At 40.5% G+C, this 21,799-nt stretch overlaps 1 protein-coding gene across 8 annotated transcripts in view; it reads left to right on the top strand.

Moving 5' to 3' along the window:
* Positions 1-632: 632 nt before the first annotated feature.
* Positions 633-21,799, top strand: part of LRRC56 (leucine rich repeat containing 56) — a 66,304-nt gene continuing 45,137 nt past the window's right edge. For 3 of the 8 annotated variants that reach the window (XM_063332342.1, XM_063332339.1, XM_063332337.1), the window contains exons 1-2: positions 4,825-4,913; positions 13,032-13,196. In XM_063332342.1, coding sequence (XP_063188412.1) covers positions 4,836-4,913; positions 13,032-13,196 — 243 coding nt within the window. In that variant the 5' untranslated portion in view covers positions 4,825-4,835. Of the gene's footprint in view, positions 761-1,929; positions 2,108-4,818; positions 4,914-13,031; positions 13,197-21,799 lie in introns of those variants that run through there. The other 5 variants (XM_063332340.1, XM_063332341.1, XM_063332343.1 and 2 more) reach the window with 5 other exon arrangements.

Raw genomic sequence — 21,799 nt, 5'->3', positions numbered from 1 at the left:
AGGGCTGGAGCACCTCTCCTGTGAAGACAGGCTGAGAGAGCTGGGGTTGATCAGCGTGGAGAAGAGAAGGCTCAGGGGAGACCTTATAGCAGCCTTCCAGTACCTAAAGGGGACCTACAGGAAAGATGGGGAGGGACTCTTTATCAGGGAGTGGAGTGATAGGATGAGGGGTAATGGTTTTAAACTGCAAGAGGGTAGATTTAGATGAGATATCAGGAAGAAATTCTTTACTGTGAGGGTGGTGAGATACTGGAACAGGTTGCCCAGAGAAGCTGTGGATGCCCCATCCCTGGAAGTGTTCAAGGCCAGGCTGGATGGGGCTTTGATCAGCCTGGTCTAGTGGGAGGTGTCCCTGCCCATGGCAGGGGGGTTGGAACTAGATGATCTTTAAGGTCCCTTCCAACCCGAACCATTCTATGACTCCATGATTAATGCCGTGCCGCCCCTGCTCTCCCCACTCGTCTCCCGCTCTTTGCACCTCCGCTCCTCCCCGTGCCACCGCCCTCCTCGGCTCCTCCCGGCCAGGGCGGGCGGGCGGGGCAGGGGGCGGGGCCTCGGGGCAGGGGGCGGGGCCTCGGGGCAGGGGGCGAGGGCCCGTCGTAGTGGGCGGGGCCTCTCGAAGGGGGCGGGCCCTCGGGGCAGGGGGCGGGGCCGCCAGCGCAGGGTCAGGTGCGCAGGCCGCGCGCGGTGGCGGCCGCGGTTGCCAGGCGACGGTGTGTCTCGGCGGCGCCCGGCGGCCCCGGCCCGTGCCGTCCCGCAGGTAGGAGCCGGCCTCCCCCCGCCGGCAGCGGTCAGGGCCGCGGGGAGCGGTGGTGCTTCTCGGCCCTGGGAGCGAGGGGGGAGCGGGGGTGGCTGCCTGGAGGTGGCTTTGTGTGCTTGGCGGGCGTGGGAACCGGCGTCAGGGGTGATTTCCCCTTTGTCACCCAATATTCGCACACGTAGTTTAAGGGCCTTTAAAAAAGGCCTTTGTGGTGATCACCTCTAATGCGTCCCAGGGCTTGAAGACCCCAAGCGTGTGCGTTGCTGTAGCAAGACCTACACGGAGGTGGAAGCACCCAAAGTTCACCCTTTATGCCGGTGTTGATAATGAATCTGGCAGGTTTAACGGTGTGTTTAAATTTCATGCTTTGGTAGAGCTCTGAGGAGAAAAATGCTGATGAATAAATAGTCCCGGGCACTTGCAAGTTGTAGAACTGTGCCTGGGTAGTTCACTTTGAGGGAACATGGCTTCTCCCTAGCGCCTCCTCAGCTTCTCTGGAATGACTGCAGAGACTCGCCAGTGCCGGGTTTATAGGCTTTAAGCTTTATTCAGCTTCTTGCAGAAAGGGCTCAGTTATGGTCCCTGTCCTACTTATGGCACCTTTGTGGTATGGAGAATAGTTTGGAGATCAACCCCCCATCTGCAAGAGACTCGTGATACTCGCTCAGCAGACAGTTAATTGGGTATCTTAAGCGCATTGTTTCCTCACATAAATGTTCCTGCTCACCTATTATTTTCCATTCTGGCTGATTTTACAAAGCAAAATTTTCTCATACTTGATACAGTGAAAATGTATTAAATGTTGACTTCAGCCTTTTACCCCATGCTAGCCTGAGGACGATGTTTTCTCTGACACCGATTGAACTTCTACAGCCTAGGAAATGACCGTTCTTTTAGTAAATAATTGTTCAGTAAATAACTTTTTTTTTACAGATATGTAGATTCTTCTGTACCAAATCCTTCCCCTTCTTATGATCTCATTGGGAAACTGTTTTCAGTTACACTTCCATTAAGCTCTTCTGGCTGTATTGCTTCATGTCCTGTTACACTTTTAAGACCCATTGAGCATGGACTTCTGCTGCTACAGTGGATAAAGTACTTTATTATTATTAATTGTGGAACGCTCAGCATTTCTGGGTTTCTTTTGGGTTTGTTTTTTTCTCTTGCAGATTATGTTCTTACTGTTGTTTTAGCAGAATATGGAGCAATCAAACTAGAAACTGCGCTCTGAGCATCTGCATCGTTTGAGATAAATGGAGATGAATGGCTGTGTCTAGTAAATGAAAATCTCTGTAGGAAAGGGATGGGAAACGAAAGACGCAGAACAGCATGGCATTTGAAGAAAAGGTAAAATAATTTCAAATGTAAAAAAGACTGAAAATGTTGCAGAACTTTTTTTTTAAGTAACTCTCACATTTAATTTTATTTCTCTGCTTTATGTTATTTAGTCTGATTTGCCTGAATTTGCCTGAAAGGACCTTGATTAAAAGTGCAGCATTTGGGCATGTCAGATCTCAGAGCTGCTGTCATTAACAGGTTTTGTTGGGGGGTGTGGGGGTTTTTTCTAGCCTTTGTGTTCTCTCTCTTGGCTTTAACGCTGAGAAATTACTATACTCCTGTAAGTCTGACCTCTCAAGACATTGATATGTGGATACATCCACGTATGGGCAGTTCAATTCATTAGTTTAATCATATGCTACAGTCAGTGGAAGAGAGAACAGGTTCTGCCCATGGGCTGGGATGCCATCAGCTTACACAACTTGGGGGACCTGATCCTGTATAAAAGCAGGATTCAGATTCAATGTGAAACCAGTTGGGAGTTTAGCACTGGACTGGAGTGATGTTATTATTTATTGTGATGATGATGATGCATGTGCTTATCAAACTGAAGCTCCATAGGGGACATAGTTAAAAGAACCCCCATTTATTCTCTAAGTTTGAAGTAGTACAATTTGGTGCTGCAAAAAAGAAACATTATGTAATATACCATAAATTTGGGATTGCTACGTTTGTCACTAATGGGAATGGCTTAATATTTATTCAGGAGGAATTATGAAGAGGTTATTTTTTAAATCAGAAAATTTGTGAGTTTTTCACAGAAATTAATTTAGGTACCTGGGCATGATTTTAATTTGCTAGTAAAATGGTCAGTGTTTTTATACCTTCTCAGGATTCAAACGTTGGCTTGAAAAACAATTGGGAGCAAAACCTATCTTATATCAGTAGGGCCGCAAGTACTTGCTATAATACAAATCAGAAGACCAGATTTGCCATGGCAGATGTAATAAAGGCTAACATATCTTTATTAAAAGGAAAAGATTGTGGAACCTGACCAGTTCAAAGAAGGATTATCTGATTTTATTTTTTTTAAAGATTTCAGAAAGCACTCATTCCTTTGATTGTAGTGTGTCACATCAGGAAGCAGTATTTGAAGTATAGCATAACACTCTGTTTAGCTTCCATTTTTGCATCTTGAGTTTTAATTTAATTTTTTAATGTTGAGCTCTAGTACTACTTTGGTTTCTCTTTTTTTTTTAATGCTACTATCATAAGTAGTGCTTGGGTGTGTTTTTGTTTTATTTTAATAGACTATCCACCCAAGTTCAACGTGATGAACATAGGCAAAAGAAACATATATAGAATGAAGGGCTTTAAGTAAATTATTGCTAGTTGGGAAAGAGCATTAAGCTACTGCGGTATTTCTCTGAAAATATCATCTTGCAGGTAGTAAAAAAGACAAACAGTGTTAAAACTTCTAAGAAGAGGAACTGAAAACAGCGTAAATTCATGTAGTGCCTCTGTGGTCATATCTTGAATCTTATGTGCAGTTCTGATCATCCTGGAGGGTAAATGGTAGAACTGAAATTGTTTCCATGAAATACAGCAAAGATGAGAAATGGAAAACAGACAAAATAAATGAGACTTTTCAGCTAGAAAAGAAGATGAAAAAGGAGATGATGCAAAAGCCAGCTATAAATTTATGAATGGTACGGACAGGTGGATGAATCCTCCATAATTCTATCTAACTGCTTTTTACCTCAGTTGTAATTTTACCCTCCACAATAACCTATGCCAGTGTCTTCCACAATTTAAACAAATATGATGCAAAAATGCACTTTCTTCTTTTTAAAAACTGCTTCCTGATAAAATTCCTGTGGTTTCTTTAGTCATTGGATGACTGTTTGTCATGTTTTCAGGCATGATAAATAATTGCTTCCCTATATATCTCTCTGGCTGTCAAGCACATTGCGCCTTTTGGCTTGGGAAGTTACTGAGCAGCTGATTGCCAGAAAATAAAACCGTATGTCAGGGGAAGGATCATTTTGGACTACCTCTGCCTCTGATACCGTTTTTTAAGCATCTGTTTCTGACTACAGTAGCTGGCTGGACGTCTGCCTTGACCCAGCAGGACAGTTATAGTGCAACCTCATTAGGAGCCTAAATTGCAATGTCCTTTTCACTGATACTTTTCAGTACTTGCTAAAATTTTGGGGGTGTTTGTTACTAAATAAGCTCCTGCACCATCTCCCACTGTTTAGTATTTTCCTACAAGTTCAGGTAGAATTAATCTCTTTTTATACAAGCAACACACTGGAAATCAGAAACATCCCAGCACTGAAAATGACTCTTCAAATGGCTTTGCGGGCCATGGAACCTCTTGCTTCAAACAGCTTAATTACCTAATGAAACGGACTGAAAATTGTTTGGGGACAACTGAGCACTTTGAAACTCAAAAATGTGATATATACTGCATTTTCATCCTACACAGAAGTTTGGATTTCAAAGAGCTCATAAATGCAATGCAACAGTAGATGGAAAAAAAATAATCTGGTTTTATTGTCCTTTTCTTAGCTGGAATCTGGAAATGCTTCTAAATGGTAGATACTAAAAATGCTTTGGAGACCAAAACCAGATTTTTTCTTCTCTGCAGCTTTGGAGTGTCACTGAGTCCTGCGTCCTGTGAATGAGCAGCACTGTTGTAAGCTTGATCTGAAACTGTGCTCACCTATGCAGGGAGACACTGCATCTTTTTGTGTCTCAGAAAACTGAGTTCCACTGTGGTATTATTATCCTAATGAATGGAGAGAGCCTGCAAGACCTTTGGGCCTGTGGGAGAAACTGGGGAAGGCACTGGAGAGAGACCAGTGTTCAGGTGACTTACCCAGCTTCTCCATAATGGAGTGTCAACTGATGTGAAAAGCTCTTGCCTTAAAGCCCCAGATAAAGACCTCAAAGCTAGGTTAAAAGCAGTATTTGTACAGGGTCAGAAGGTTTTACATGTGACAGGAAAGGATAATTAGGGCAACACTAAAGCACAACTTAAGTTTTCAGTGAGAGAGGGAACTTTTTTAATATTGTCCCATCTTTGCAACAATTGACACTGCCTTCTATGTAACGTTTTTAAAAGTGGGTGAAATTTTGAGTCTATGTGGGACTTATAACTTATTCTTTTGCTCTCGTCACTTACAGAGGATTAATTTCAAACTTTTTGTGCAGTGTGACCACCAGTGGAATATGGTATAATCTATGCAAATCAGTTGACAAATTAGTTTATTCACTTACAAAAGCTTTATTCAGTAAGAAAGTACCTTTACACTGATAACAGAACGTGTCCAAAGGACTCACCCGCCAGCACTAACTCAGGGAGATTAGTGCTTGGGTGATAAATTATCCCTGAGCTGCTCAGATCTTGATTTTTTTTTTTTTTTATTCCCTCCTATAATATTATTTCATCTTGCCACTTCTTACTTTTAATATATATACATTGCAGGCTATGTGCTCAGACAGTAGTGTTTCTTTTTCCACACATTAAACACACATCATAAACAGAGAGCTCCCTGAAAGTAACTTTTCTTTTAATGCCCTCAGACTTTCATAGAGTGGTTGTAGGATGTGCAGAGCTGGTCTTCGGTGCTCAGGCTGTCTGGCTGCGTTTTTTCAGCCCAGCTCTGGCAGCTCAGAAATAGTATGCTGGGATTCATATTTTTAAGCCTTCTCAGTCAAATTGGAAGCTTAAGAAAAAACAGCTTGGACAATTTTACTTCAGTGTGAGCCTTGACCTGTGGGACTTTATGTAACATGGCTGATGAAGAGCAGAGAGGTGTTCAGCCTGGTTGTAGACCATCTCTTGCAGAGCTGTTGTGAGGAAAGAATACACGTTTGGGGGAGGCTGGTGGGAATGCTTTTGTTAATACTTTAAATGATACCGGCAGATGCTTTTATCTTGTGTTAGCCAAGTGATAAACTTTCTACTTGGGTCATCTCCCTACTCAACTCTGTGCAAAGTTGTCCATGTGAATGAGTCTTTTCAGGATTGAGACCTGAAACTATGGCACTGAGTTGCATTACCTCTTTGAGCTTGGAAAGTATGGATAAGTGCCCGTGGCATGAAGAGGGGTTTGTGTGTCCTAAAACTTGTCTTGTTTTCCTAACTATATCTGTTGATCTTAAAAAGATACTGACTCTGCAAAACCTTGCCTTGTTTATGTCCTTCCTTGGTACGTCCAGTAACATGCAATTTAAAGAATTGCTGAATTAGGCCTTTTGAATGCAAGGAGGGTAATTGGGTTATTGTCCTTTAAAGGTTAACAGAATATCCAATAGATATTAAGGTAACATGGGGAGTACTAAACATGAGATCAAATCTTAATTCAGCCTGGCAGGATGCACTTACCTGTACATTCTGTCTTCTGAAATAAGAATAGGATATCCTAAAAAGGATATTAAGCATTTCCTAACAAAAGACTTCATTAAACTGGTGCTGTGGTTTAAATTAATATCTGTACCTTGGGAATAGTTGAAAAGAGTAACATTATAGTTGAATACTTTTTATTTTAATAAAGCTGAAATGGCAATGTTAGAATTGCCTAGAATCTTCTGCTCCCGTGACATCTACATTTAAAGCAGGATCTGTGTGTGTGACAAGCACAGGTATGTTGGTTCCTGTGTACCTTGGCATTAGCTATCCATGACAGGACTCCTACATAAGGAGAGGAGGATTTTAAATAGAGCAACCTTGTTTTTCCTTTGTTTAACGTCTGGACACTGTTGGGTAAAAACCTGTGGCCATGAAGAGCCAAATGCAGCTTCCTGAACCCTGGCTACCTTGATAAAGTTACAATGGTGAGGGACTTACTCTTATCTCCTCCACTAACTGAAATGATCATAAGATCGTTTGGCAACCTTCTGGCAGTGCAGGCATAGGCACCTTGGAGCTCTGTTTTTCCTTAACCCCTGTTGTTCACCAGCTACCCCCACATCCTACTCCCTGCTTTGCTTTGCTCAGGCTGATTGTGGGGAGGAGTGGGTACAGGCAGCAGAAGAGCCTCTGGAGACATTTTCTTGCAGCAGGAAGTTCACCTATATTTAAAAAAAAAAAACTAAATTTGTAACATCTTGCAGCTTCAGCTAAGTATTTAGATAATCCATGCTCATTCATAGCCACTACCTGTAGGCTTGCACTGCAGAGAGTATCAATGAATGTTTGTAGCCAGACAGAAATTGCCACTGATCCCCTCCCACCACAGGACTCTCGAAACCAAAACCAATTGATTGGACTTTGGTTTATTGTTTCTTTGGCACGTAATAGCTCATGTAATGGAGAGCAGTCTGCTTTTTATCCTGCTGTCAGGACAACGTTTAACAAGCTAGTTTCGGAATTATTTAATTTAGAGGCATTTCCAGCACACGTGATAAAAAATTTCTCATCACCTTACAAACTCCTCAGCAGGATCTGGGAAAGTATTATATATCCTGCTTTTTTAATACATGCAATTTGAAGATATATAAAGGAGAAATGGGTGGCATTTAAATGCATTGCCTTTTTATTGCCATGTTTTTTAAGAATATGAAACGAAACGCCTTTTATCTCAAGGGTGTTGTCTCAAACCTAGTCTGGGTTTGTAGCATGCATTTTCTTCTCTGGGATCACTGCTGCTTTGGATGATGGTGCAGTTTGAACTCAACTCTGCAGGGGGGTAATACAAAGTCCACGAAGCTCCCAAGAACTTTCCCCAAGGACTGTGTGGGACGTAGATCCCGAGGCTTACCTACATGGTAATGACAACTGTAGAGCAGGATTTACCTGTAATACCAAAGGAGGGTCAGGCACTCTTACAGCTTCTAAAACTGTAAATCAGGAGTTAAACAATGAGGCAAACTGGTACACTTGCTATATGTGCAAATTTGTGTGCTTGAACCAAGGCCTCAAATGGGCTGAACAGTTAAACAAAACTATCATTGTAAGCATTCAAGTCATCGAATGTTGTTGAAGTCAGTGACTTTTTAATTATGTTAAACAGGATATTGATATCTTGATATTTCAGCATTCTCATAAAAGCTTTTTTTCGTTAGTAGGGCACAAAAGTTGAATATTTATGAATGCTCTTTATAGTGTTTACATGATCCCTTGGTATTAAAGTAGCATTACTGGAGTAGTTGTTACCTTCTGCAAAACAAAACCAGAATATTAAAGCAAGATTGTTTAGACATATAAGGAAAAGAAAGATTCCCATTAATATCAGGTCACATGTTTTATTTTTCAACTTTTCACCTGTTGCACCTGCTAAAACAGTGGTGTGTTGCACGATGCTTTCTATTACATAAATGTATTGGGAACTGGTTTTGCCATTAGGGGTGGATTATTGTAACAGTAGTTTCCTGATGACTTCATAGTAAATTCCAGCTGCCCAAACAGTTATTTTCCAGAAGAGGTTATCTGTAGTGCACTTGCACAAAATTATGCTTAAAAGGGCACTCATAGTTCCCTTGGGACTTACAAACCAAACCTTTTGTCAAATCCTTAGTAAACACGAAATTCTTTGTTTTCATTCTGTGCAAGTGGTAACAGTATGGGCGCTACTGCAATTTGTGATTCTGGATTAAACAAATAAAAATTACATTATGCAAGGAAAGAGAAATGCAAGTCTGCAGTGCAGGCTTCCTGTTGTGAAGGAATAGATAGCACAATGGTTCTCAAATGTGTTTTTTTTTTCTAGAGAATTTTTAGGCTGGTGACATAAAGATAAGGGCGTGGAGATTGCAGTGCCCTACCTGAAATGGCACTCCTCCCTGTCCAGTGGAGCCTTTTGAAGGCATGGGTAGCCACAGAGCAGGAGGGGATGCTGGTTGAGAAGCTGGCCTAAGGGAGTAGAGATTAATTTTTATATGGGATGTTAATGTACAGTGGTATATGTCTTTCTTAGGGTAAATCCGGATTGATTATTGTTGTTTAGGGGTTTTTTTGTGTCTTTAAACAGTAGCCTAATTGCTTGTACAAGCTCTTTAGGTAATGTCTTGAAGGCTGCATTAGACATTATCATGACTAGTCACACAATTCAAAGGGTCCTTCCCAGACTTAAGAAGCCATAATTAATATGGAGTCAAACATTTCTGGCAATTGCTGTCTTTGAAATGCGTATTAATATATATTTAATGAAGAATACACGATCCTGTCATTGACTCTTCGATAAATCTTGTGGCAGGAAAATCAAATCTTGGAGTTTTACCAGTTTGTCAGACCCTAAGAACATCAAATAACTTCTCTCTGCCAACTTCTTTCTAGCAAATAACAGTAGTCTGCAGGGATTTCGAATAACACGTTGTTCCAAGGATCATTTAATTTTAATAATGATCTTTATTAGATGTATTACTCTATATATGTTGAAAAAGTCGTGCAGTTTTTAATGAACTTTCACAACATGTCTGTAAATTGAATAGATTATCATCATCACATTCACTTTGGGAAGGAGAGTGGCAGCAGTGGGGAAAATTGGTAGATTAGCTGTTCATAGAATTCAAGGTCTTCCATCCCACTGCTCTGGTCATTGATTTCTCCTGCACTCACTGACTATCTGCTTCTAGTTATCCATGTGTGAGAGCCTGACGAGTCAAGACCTATGATGCAAATCCTGCAAAAACTAATTCATTGATTTCTTTCGTTCTTGTATTCTTCTCGATGTTCACATGTAGGACAACCCCCCTTTTTTTTCAGCCATTTTCTCTTTCCATGACACTCTCATCTACTTACTGGTGTTGCTTTGCTCTCCCATTGTATTCATTGAAGGTTTGTGTTAGGTGCAGTTAGCTTCCATCCTTGTTGGTCCCACAAAGTCCTGCAGGAATGATCTGCGTTACCATTCAGTGTATAGATCCAACATATATCCAATATGACCATCTTCTCTGGGGTGTAATCTTCAGGTTTGTGACTTCTCAGACCTCTTTAATGATGAGGAATCTTTCCAGTGCCCATAAATTATCCCACTGAGGCTGACATTAGTTTGGCTCAGTCGTTGCTTGTCCTGTGCATTTGACAGAGCCATAGATTTCTCATTTGTTTTTTAGCATTTTAAATGAGTGGGTGAGGTGGCTTTACTGGAATGATTTTACCTGTCTCAGAAAGTCAGGTGGACCTGATGAAAATCTGACTCCTGTATCTGTAGGGAGAGTAGTTGTGCCAGGACGCTTTCTCACTCCTACACAGCGCTGGAGATTTTGGAGGTCTGTGGATTTTTATGTAAGATCGGTACCTCACCGCTAGGATTCCTGCACTCTCAGCTTTTCTATATTCCTCATTTTGAGGATGTTATTTTGATCCACGTTGAGAAGAAGATTCTTTCTTCTCTGGAGAAAGTTTTGAAGTGATGGAAGCCTGTCAAAAAATTAATTTTGTTTGCTGACAATAACTCAATTTGATCCCAGACAATTTGTAATGAAAATACTTTTCTTCTTGCTAATCCAATGTTATGATAATTACAAGCAGCAGATCAATAGCGGGAAGTATAGAATTGGAAGTGTTACTTCAGATATTAAGCCACAAATTGATTTCCCTGTCAAACCTTAAGTAAGTGCTGTATCAACACATATTTCAAAGATTGGAGGACATTCTGAAATGTAATAGTGATGGACTGAAGAAAAGAGAACAAGGATTTGTTTTATGCAGGTGTATTAACTCTTTGCATCCTGAATCTACACAATCCTGCTATTAACTTATTATGTTTTGCACTCATGCATTACATCAGTGATTTCTGATTATTGCTCCACTTGGTTCTGATAACGTACGGGATTATCTCTCGATAATAACAATCCTCGCTTGAATTAGGAGGAACCACCAGTACTTGCACACGATCCAACACAAGTCTTATGCAACTGTCAAAGTATTCAAGCATTTATATGTCAGATATTCTAATCCAAGTCAGTTATTGACCAAAATAATTCTTTCTTAGGAAAATAAAGACAACACCAGAAGACCTTCACATCACATAAGATTCTTGAATTTCCTTGGACAACTGATGACTGTTGCAACTCAGTCTGGCTAAATCATACTGACCTGCTCTAAAGAAAGTAGAGGGGAAAAAAATCAGAGAAATTCTAGAATTCTTTGGGAAAAGAAACAGATAATAGAAATTTATGGCTTGTAGTTTTTCTTCCAAAACCTGAGACACATAGTGTTTTTGAGATTACTTTTCCCTCTTAATGGGCAGAAGTATGAAAGTTGTCCTCATACTACTATGGGCACACTGGGGTTTTAGAAGCTGTAAATGTCACTGCTCAATTCACTTTATGGTGTTTCTTTTAAAAGCCATTAAGAAAGATTGAATGGAGTAATGCGTCTCTGAAGAATTTGTTCTTGAATATGTTTTTTAAGCATTCAGTGTTGTTGTGTCTCAGACATAAGACGTTTGAGAAGTCAGCTTCTTCTCTAGGAACCCTTGCCAAGTACACGCAGTGATCTGGGAAAAATAGTTTTTGCTTTCTGTGGGTTGTCTCTCCCTTGATAAGCTTCTAGAAGGAGCACTTAGGAGTGTGAGGTTTTGTTTGCTCTCTTCCTAATGCTAGGAGATTCTGCAGGGAGGGGTTTGGTGGATCATTAATCTTTTGTTGTTGTTCTTCCTCTTCAGATAAGGCCTGCTATTTTTTCTGACAGTACCGAGTCTTTTGAATTTCTTTTGCTAGTGCAGAAATGAAGACTTTTGACTGGATGTGAGTAGTCAGAGCAGTAAGTCTCTTTGGTGTAAACCTCTCTCACCTACTAACCGGCCAGTCCTCTTGAGCAGAGATGACTAATTGAGCAGTCAGGACTTCTTGTATTTTTCCTAATAGAAATCACTCCTGTGTTTAACTGTTTATTAGTATGAGTCGGAAGGAAGGTGGTAATTCTCATGTCTTGGCCACCACTGAAGCTCTGTCAGCCAGTTGTGATTAGCTTGATTATTTAATTACTTTTCCAGCACTAAGAATAAGTATTGCTTCACAGTGGAGAACAGAGGAAAACTGCAGGTGTCTCTTCAGCAGAGCAAGAAGGCTTTTCTCTGGTCTAGCCTTTTGTTGTTACAGCAATGTTTCCAGCTGTGATACTTCCTTGCTGCCAAGTAGTAGTAAATAGCTGTATAAATCATAGTAATGCTTGTACCATTCGGGTACAGCTGATTGCTTTTTTTTACTCTAATGGGTGTACATACACTTATTCTCATATTTCAAAGTTAATTGTTAATATTTCTGTAAAAGGAATCGCATTGGGAATTGAAGAATGAACGCTTTTGAAGTGCTTTATCTTCAGACTTTGGATTTCATTCCTCACTTGAAGCATACACAGTTTTGTTTCAATTGTATTTTAATTTTATTTTTAACAAGACTCTCTTCAGAACTAGAAGGCAGTAGCCATGGCCTGCCTGACCCAGAGGGCAGTCAGTAACAGTGCAGGTATGTTGAATTTATGACAGCAAATACAGACTGCTGCTGTCCGTGCTACCTACAGGCAGAGCTCAAAATGATGGAGAGAAGTGATGACATATCTTGGTGCTGGCACTTGCAGCCTGGAGCCCAGCAGAGTTTAGCTGAGTGCTGTTCACATTTCTCAAGAGGGAATGGGTAGGTAGGAGGCCCATGTGGATGGGAAGTTCATAGCCACCAGAGAAGGGTGAGTGAAGTAGTGAGAAGACTAGAAAGGACTAGTGTCCTGAGTTGTTTGTTCTTGACTACCTTTTTTGTACAGAGCCATAGGTATGCCTGGCTTTTTGTATAACTGCAAATGATAGTTTGCCGTAAAAGCTTACACTCAAAGCTGAATGTGGGTCTATGATAGCTCTTGAGGGTGAATAAAAGGAAGAATATATGTTATGCGATGCATTGCTTTGGGTTCTTTCTGGTTAGAGAAACCTGTATCTCCATAGGCACTTGCTGACTTGCAATAGGAGTCAAAATAGATTTTGCTAAAGGGAAAATAATAAATACAGGGAAAAAATCAGACCACTTGTTATCCTTTTGCTCAAAGCATATTGAGATGGACCCGAAGAGGAATCCTGGCAGAGTTGCTCGTCCAGCCTCAGCTGCAGTCCGGGTGACTGATTTGAGTTGGCGAGGCAACCTAAATCCCAGTCCGCTGATTAAAGATGACGGAGAGCTACTTATGGATGAATACCTTTCCCCCAGGAAACTGGTGAGTAGACATCCAACTTTTTAACGAAGTAGAAGAGGCAAACTGGCATATACAGAGCTGCATTAACTTAACCTTCCAGCTGCTCTTGTGATGATTGCAGAGTGTTGCATATCTGACAGTTAGACTTCTGCATAAAGTAGATTCTGTCTTATGGAAATTTATCAAATGCGTGTCCTCTTTTCACCTTGTTTCATTTAAAAAATACTCCCAGCATGAATGTTGCTGTCTTTATTGCCAGCTTTCTTGAAACAGTGTGAAGAAAAGTACAGGTCACATAATTATAATTTAAACAGATGTCATTAATGCCATCTGAAGTACCTTGAATCTTAGCATTAGAAAAAGCTTTTTACATTAACCTTGTTCTAAAGAGTGGAATATAACTTTAAAAGCACAACTTTATTTTGGATTAGTGAAATCTTCTGTCCTGCTAAGAAGCCAATTAAAATATTCTGCAAGTGCTGTAAGTACTTTCTGTATATATCAAAGTGTGCGAAATTTCAAAGCACATTTGAAAGCCATGTTCCTTTTTGACTGGGGGAAATGATTTTGACATGCAGCCTGTTGAAAGAGAGTAACATGCTGAAATCTCTTGCGAAGGAATATTTGGTTGCATATTGTACTGTATTTGCTCAGGACTGATTAAGGGTGAAATCCTTTGGGACCTGTAGAAGCTGAGAAAATAACCTCACTTATCTCTGCTAAAGAAAGGGAGAGCTGAGAGCAGAAGTTAAGGGGAGAAGCTCTAGCTTTCTGTGTTGCAGAGCTGGGTAGAAATCAGTGACAGACAGATGGGGCCAAGGCCGTGGTTTGAATGCTCCCAGCAGGCAGGGTGGTGATCTCGGTGTCTGTAGTCCTCTGTGCATCCACTGCACCGATGGAGAGACACTACCTTCTGCAGGGGGCATATTCCAGCTGCAGGTTTACGCCACTCCCTAACTATATACCCGTGACGATTTTGACTGTGCACTGTATATTAGACAGCAAGTTGTTCTCAGAAGTACTCCTCCCTTAGTAGCTAAGTCTTTTAGTTTTTATAAAATGTTTGGAGATGCAAAAATCACTTTCTGCAGAGTGTATATTTTAAGCTTTCTAGAGAAAAATTGATATATGATCTTATGATCTATGCCTTTCACTTTCCTTTGGCTCATGTGAACCTCTGACAACTTCCTGGTCTTTTTTTTAAATCCGGAATAGAGTTTGACTAGTCTAATGTGTTTGTGGCCTGCAATACCCTGTATAAATCCAATGGGAAGCTTTCTGATTAGTCTGTTTTCTTAGGGCATGAACCGAAGCCCATTAGAATAACCAAAACAGCTGCCCTCTGACTTCAATAAACTCTGAATTAAACCCTTAGGAAGTTTTTTTGTTGTCATGAAATTCTTCTCTTTCTGAAGCTCTGGCTGCTTTTAGTTCACAGTAAATTGTAAGCATAAAAGTATGTATGTAAGGCAAAGAAAAATGTAAGCCAATGTTACCCACACGCCATTTAGTTGCAGTTCACTATTTTCTAATATTATTAAAAATAGAAATCAGAAGTTAAATTCTCCACAATTCTGGGCTATTTTTAAAAATGGGAAAACCCCCTTTATTATTCATATGTATTCTATTAAATATAATCAAGTCTTGCCTCTTTAAGATTGTGTGTATTAACATTTGTAAGGAATTCCATTTCAAAGACTCTTTTAAATGGATGCATACTGTCCTACTAATTTTTCTGGACACAGTTATTTCCTGGCCCTAGAACCCAACATTTGAGTTGGCATAGCTGGGATATTTACTGCTCAGAGGAAAAATTATATGGCATTGTCAAGGAAACATTAACAACTTTTATAGCTTGTTTTAATAACGTATCCAATCTATCTATCCTTTGACCTTTATGTTGATCAAATGGAAACCGCTGCTTCCATAAATTTGCTTCATCTGGATTTGCAAATGTAAAAATAGAGACACTGTTCAAACACTTAATCCAAAACAAGTTTTCACATGCATATTTTTTTAAGGAACCACATGCCATTGATAACCAAATGGTTTGAAAGGTTGTTTTGCTTAAATCAATACACTTGCAATATCTTCTTGATTGTCTTTTAGTTGTGAATATTTTAGGAGGTATTGATAGTAATTGCTGAAGTGCTCTGAAAAGGAAACAAATAGATTTTTAAAATACATGCTCATTAAAGTAAAATTATTTTACATTCAAGTAAGGACATAGGCCCCAGTTCTGCAGTGTCGTGTAGGCAGATTTCTGGACACCTGATGGAGGTTCCTGAGGTTCCTGAGGGAGGTTTTTGTTCTGAGACATATACTCAGCTTCACTTCTTGCCCTTGCACCAGTTCAGCTTGAGCTCGGGGAGGCTGGAAGGTCTAGCTGTGTAGAATCTATGAAGATTGGGTGCCTTGGATTGCAGCTTTGTCTCTACCTGCACATTTTACTAATTTTGTCCTTTTTCCAGGGGAATAGCACTCTGTTTAGTAGTGAAAACATTAGCAGCCTACACTAGCGGTGTGTATTTTTACGGTGTCATTATTAAGGACACTCTAAAAGGTGTGATACTTTTATTTCTTCACTTTTTTCCCAGTTGCCAGGTTGTTTTCCTCCAAAGAAAGGAAAGTTTGGCTTAAACTGATTCTTCTTTTCTTTTTCTTTTTTTCCTTTTTGCTTTCTTGGACCCTGTAGCACAGAAGACAACTTCTACAAAACCATTTGTTGCTTGCCCATTCTCTTCCTCTCCATAGCAGATCCTTACCTCACCTCACTTAAATCTTATACTTGCAGGGTTATACCACAGGGTTTGTGGTCTCCTGTGGCCTCGTTTCAACATAATGTTCACTTTGAAATCCTGTGTCATTTCATATCCCCATTATGTTAATCCCATTTTCTGTAGTTTCTGCTTGCTGCCATCTCTCTTGCTGCAATGTCATGTAGTGCCCTTTTATATTTAAATACTCTTCATCCAAGCTACAAGTCAAAAGCTTTTGATGCAAGGGTTGGTATCATTAGATGTTCTTTCTATTCTTTCTGCTAGTATCAATGTCAATTTTCTGTTGTACTGTTTAATCTTCATCTATATGAATAGGCATTCTTGCTTTTCCATTTGTGCCTGTCCTATAAATATTTCTAGCTTCCTGCTCTGGCTGTACTTGTGTTGTGCTTATGTGTTGTTGTTGGGTGTTGTAGAATACCAGGGTGAGCAAATTCCCCATTCTCTCCTTGTTCCGAAAACTGCCTATTAATGGGCAATACATTGCAATTAATTTTTAACTTTATTACTGCTGTGGCACAGATTTCTCATTAAGTGTGGAGCAACTGAAATTAAGTGCTCCACCTGTCTTGAATCAGCTTTTTATGTTGTTCTATTAACCCCATCCCTTCCCCGCTGTCTGCAAAGGACTTTCCTGACTTTCACAAAAATCGTTCCACTTCTCAGAATAAACTCATTTTCCAAGGTCAAATGTCTTCCAGATATTGTCACGTTATCAAAACTAATCACGTTTGTGCATGATCTTTAGAAAAGAAAGGAAGTATTCTTATTTCGCTATTTATTGATCCTGCTCCAATTAATCATGTTTTCTAAACTTAGGAACATGTGTTCGGAAATGGTGTTTAGTTTTGTTGCTCAGGAGGTTCGGGTATATTTCATACGGTATGCACTCATCCTCATGGGGAGAAGAAAATCCTGGAGGGTCCTGGAACAACAGATTGGATTCTTGCTGAAATGACTCAATCGTTTCCTTTTTTCCTTGGCAGAAAGTTTTCCTCTCAGTTGTAAGCCAAATGGATTTGAGGGGAAAAAAAAAGGAAATCAAGGAAGCAAGTGTAAAATCTTGATAAATTAAGTGGAATCAATGAGATGGAAGTAACTGGCTGAATTCAGATCTGCCGAATCCTTCATTAGAATTGCATAATCATTCAAATATAATAATTTAAAAAAAGGTTTGAAGGGATCTGTGGAGGTCTTCCAGTTCAATCTTCTGCTCAAAGCACAGCTAGTTTCAAAGTTAGATCAGATTGCTCAAGGTAGCAGATAGTAGTAAACATCATACCGTGAACAGGAAAAAAATTACAAAGCCTCATTTAGTTTCAGAGCTTTCCTTTTATATGTTCTTATCCTAACAATAATGCCTTTACTACACTGAATGCTTGTAGTTGTTACATTAGTGTTCATCTTGCTACTTAGGCATTTGATGCTTTACATGCAAATTGTCACATCAGGAATCTTTATATTTAAATGCATACACGCAGATATGCATGCCTTTATATGAAAAAAACAGATTTTCATTTGCATACAGTCACAGCTGCTTAGCTAACATAAAATGGCAGATTAGTCTTGAGTTTTGTGTGTTCAGTGATACAATATTGAGCAATATTTGTAGCTACTTATTATGCACCGAATTGCTAGATAGGAAAAAAATTAATATTGAGGTACGACTTTTTTTATATCTGTGTGAGTGAAAGTAAATCCTCAAAACAAATTTAAAGCAAAAATTGATGTAAGAATATATCTACTATCCTGTCTACTCCTGACCTGCATGTTAATTCAGTGCATAATTAAAATTGAGCTTGTTTCCTCCTGTAGAAATGATGCAGCCTATATCTGGAAGATCAGCAAACTTCTCATATAGTTTCTCGTGCCTCATGTGCCCTTTGAAGTTTGTGATAGTTAGGAGATGTCCCAGCAGCTTGCAGCATCAGACCCTTAATACTGGTTTAAAAACAGAAGGTGTCAGTACTGTGAATCCCCAGTACTGGTCAGTCCCCAGTACGGGTCAGGGGGCAGTTGAACTGGAGACAGCAAGATTAGGCAGGGCCTATCAATGTAGAGTTGTTGGCGTAACTCGGAGGCTTCGGCACAAGAATAAAGACATTTTTACTAATGCATCCACCACCACTTAAATGTCATAATTATTGCTCTCATCTACACTTTTCGTACAAGCCAAGAAGTTCTGTCTTTATCGCAGATTGAACACCTAGCTAATCTCTTCATCTGAGCTGAGAGAAGAATGTATTTGTACGTATATGTAGAAAGGAGTGAAATACAGCTATATATTGTCATGACGGGCATCTGCAGCTTGTAGCCATTTTAAACCCACCTGGACGCGTTCCTGTGCAGCCTGCTCTAGGTGACCCTGCTCTGGCAGGGGGGTTGGACTAGATGATCTCCAGAGGTCCCTCCCAACCCCTACCATTCTGTGATTCTGTGTGATTCTGTGACCACAGGGAAGGTCTGTTCCCGCTCATTGAAAATCCCTTGACTTAGAATCACTCAAAACCTTGTTAAAGTTCTAGTAATTTTCTTCTTAGAAGAACATACTTTGTCATACTTTTAGCAACACTAGGGTTTTTGTGCAGGGAGAAATTACACTTGAGTTGGGAATTTGAAATAAAATCCTTGCAAAAAGCAACAAACACATGAATGGACATGAATCTAGTATTTGCATACAGGTGCAGTATTAAAAGAAAATAAGCTCACCACTCAGGAATTCCTGTCTTAGCCAAATTAACCAGGAACAGCAAAATAAATGCACAGCTGGAAATACTTCTCTGACAGCTGCACACAACATGCTCTTCAGCACTATATCTACTTTTCTTAGAGTATGTGAAAAATCTAGGGAAGAGAGAAGAAATCAGTTGTATACACCAGCTTTAATTGAACAGATATTATTTGCCAATTAAGGAATTTACAGAGAGCTGCAAGTGGGGCTTGAACTGTATTTCCCTGCATCCCCAGGTGACCGTTCTGCTGGTTGGGAAGCTCTGCAAGCACTGAAGTATTTTTCACTTGCAATTATTTGCAGAATACTTATTGGCTCTTCCTGTCAGTCAGAAGAAAATCTTTCCAAACTAGTGCACGCTCTGCAGTTAGATATTGGCCAGACGTTTTGCATGATGGGAATGGTTTGTGAGCCATCATGGAGTTGCTTCGTAAAATACTGGCTAAATTGTTTACCAATAGCTTCTGCATGATCTCATGGAAAATAGTTTTACTCCTATTTTGAAGGAGGTGCAAAAAAGTAAAGCAGACTTTTCTCTGTCTTTGTTTTACTTATCATTTATTCATCTTCAAAGAATGGTGCAGTGCTTTACCATGGAAATTGATCCTTTCAAATAAACAAATTTAGGGTGGAGTATAACGCTCGCTGCCCAGAATCAAGCTGTCAGGCCACCTTCTTGAACGTCATGTGCCGGAAAGATTTTTCATGTTTGATTCTTCAGAAAACAACCTCCTTCTCTATCTAACTGATACCTGCCTCACCGGGCAGTAGATGGCAAGCAGAATCCTCTCTGGACACCAACAATCAGCCTGGAATTATAGTTAGTTTTTTCAAGGTATGTTTTTGATGTAAAATAGCTCCGAGTATATCCAGCTCTTCGCCTAGAACAGATCCTTGGTCCCTTTTTGTCTGCGCTATGTTGAGGCTGAGCAGCTGTAAACAGCCAAAGAAATCCCTAGATGGCACAGCACCTTCATGTCTGTAAGCATTCCTGGGGCACAGGCACAGAGACCTTCTGTCCCTGGCTGTCAGAACAGCCCTTTAAATTAGGGCAGGAGCTTTCCTGGACCTGGCATGGCCAGGAACGAAGAGATGGAGAGCGCCTGAGCATCACTTCTACCCGCGTGGTGCCAGACATCTCTCTGTCCAAGATGATGATCCCTTCAGTGTGTTTGGCCATGATTTTTTTTTTCTTTTGCTACCCAATAGCAGCAAAATTCTTCCTAAATATCCCTCCTTTCAAATTTTGATGAAGGTTCCCATGCTTTGAAATTAAACAACGACATAAAAGGGAGATCCTGCTAAATATGTGTCATCTTTATTTTAAATGTTTCCACATCCTTCCCTAAATGTCCCCCATTCCTGGTGCCAGAATTTTAGCTGTGACGCATGAGATGTATCACACTTCCAGCTGCACCAGTAAGCCAAGAAAGGTGTCTGGGGAGTAGGAGTGTCCTAACCATCTTCCACAGGAACCGTTCACCACGTAACATTCTCTTGAACTGCCGCCCTGGCCTTTTGCTTGCTAACTAGCTTGCAGTCAACACCTGGGGTCTCTGTGCTTCTTTAAATGAGCTCATATCTTCAACCCAAGAGTGTTTCTCATTTCCTTCATGCAGTACAATAGCTTTTGCATCCCGTGGCCAATCGGTTCCAAGCTCTCCAAGCACCTCCTCGGCATCAGCAGATGGAAGGACAGTGATTTTCAGAGACTCTTGGAAAAGCAGAACAGGGAAGTGGGGACTGACAGCACATGGAGTCTGTCACATCTGGTTAGCACATGCTTCAAGGCAGCTATCTATAGTTCAAAGAGCTGGTGGTGGCAGCCAATAACCCTTTCCAGCACTGGAGCCACAGCTCTGCTGGTTGCAGTACAAAATATGGAAGTACTGAGCAGCTCATCTCTCAGGGGAAAAAGTACTAATGGTGGATCTGGAAGAGTAAAAGGAGGGCAAAGAAGCACACCGGTAATCCCTGCTATGAGGAAAAGGAATAGGGAACGCTAGAAGAGGAGAGAATATAACTTTATGCAGCTTTTATGCTTGGATTTTGAGAGAGGAGAATAAGGAGTAGAACTGTGAAAGGAAGCTGTCTAGAATACAGCAGGGGGAAGGACAGTGTGCAGGGAACTTGCAGACAGCAGAGGAGAAAGGCAAAGGCTCCTTTTGGTGCCAGGACCTTCTGCTATTCTACTGACAAAGTGTATGACCTTATGCTTATTACTTGTTCTGCAACCTCTTCTGATTCTGTCTTCTAATGATATTGGCTCTTAAGACTATTTTGATGGGGAGAGGGGAGGTATTTTTCAGAAGAAGCTTCCTTTAATGACAATGAGCTTGTGTCCAAGTCCAGAAAAGCGAGTGCATGGTTGTGTGCCAGGATGTCAGCTAGCTCTCGTTTCTCACATACTCTCATGCTCTATGACAGACAGTGTCATCTGCTTAAAAAGGATTAATGCAAAATGTGTCTTGCAGGGAGGGAACTTGTGTTTACTTGGTGGGAGGAAGAAGTCTGTAGTTGGTAAGATTGCCTTCTTTGCAGGACCAAAACCATTTTTGTGGTGGCTGCATCTGGGGATAGAAAGCAAATTTCTGTATGCCACTGGGGACTCCCAAGTTTTCACCTGAGACCGTTGTTTCTTATACTCTAGTGGTGAGGCAAGAAAGTCTAGAAGCTTTCTTAGGCTCAGCCTAATTAAAATCGCAGTTTAAAAACATAAGTTTAGAAATAATTTTAAACACAATGTTTTAAAGACGATTCAAAAACAGTCGAAGATTTTGGATAACTCTGTTTCTTAGGAGTCCAAGTCAAGACCTTACAAAGGGAGTCAGTTTTTCAAGGATGGATGCTCAGCCTTTTCGGGAAACCATGCCCTTTTAAACTGTCACCTCAGTTACACTCAGACTATGTTTGGTCCTTGGTAAGAGGATGTGGAACCATCAGAGTGAATTAAGTTGCAGTCGCTTGTGCGCAACACAAATTTTAGTTGGAGCAGGAATGCCGCAACTGCCTTTTTCCCCTGCAAAATGAACTAGATGTTCTTGTGGTTAGTTTTTCTCCCCAAAACTCATAAACAGAGGTGGTCCTACACATTCCCTTCTAATGAATAATTT

The sequence above is a fragment of the Chroicocephalus ridibundus genome, chromosome 4 (assembly GCF_963924245.1).
Source record: "Chroicocephalus ridibundus chromosome 4, bChrRid1.1, whole genome shotgun sequence".
Classification (NCBI taxonomy): domain Eukaryota; kingdom Metazoa; phylum Chordata; class Aves; order Charadriiformes; family Laridae; genus Chroicocephalus; species Chroicocephalus ridibundus.
The sequence above is the reverse complement of the archived record's forward strand: the minus strand, read 5'-3'. Positions and strand labels throughout refer to the sequence as shown.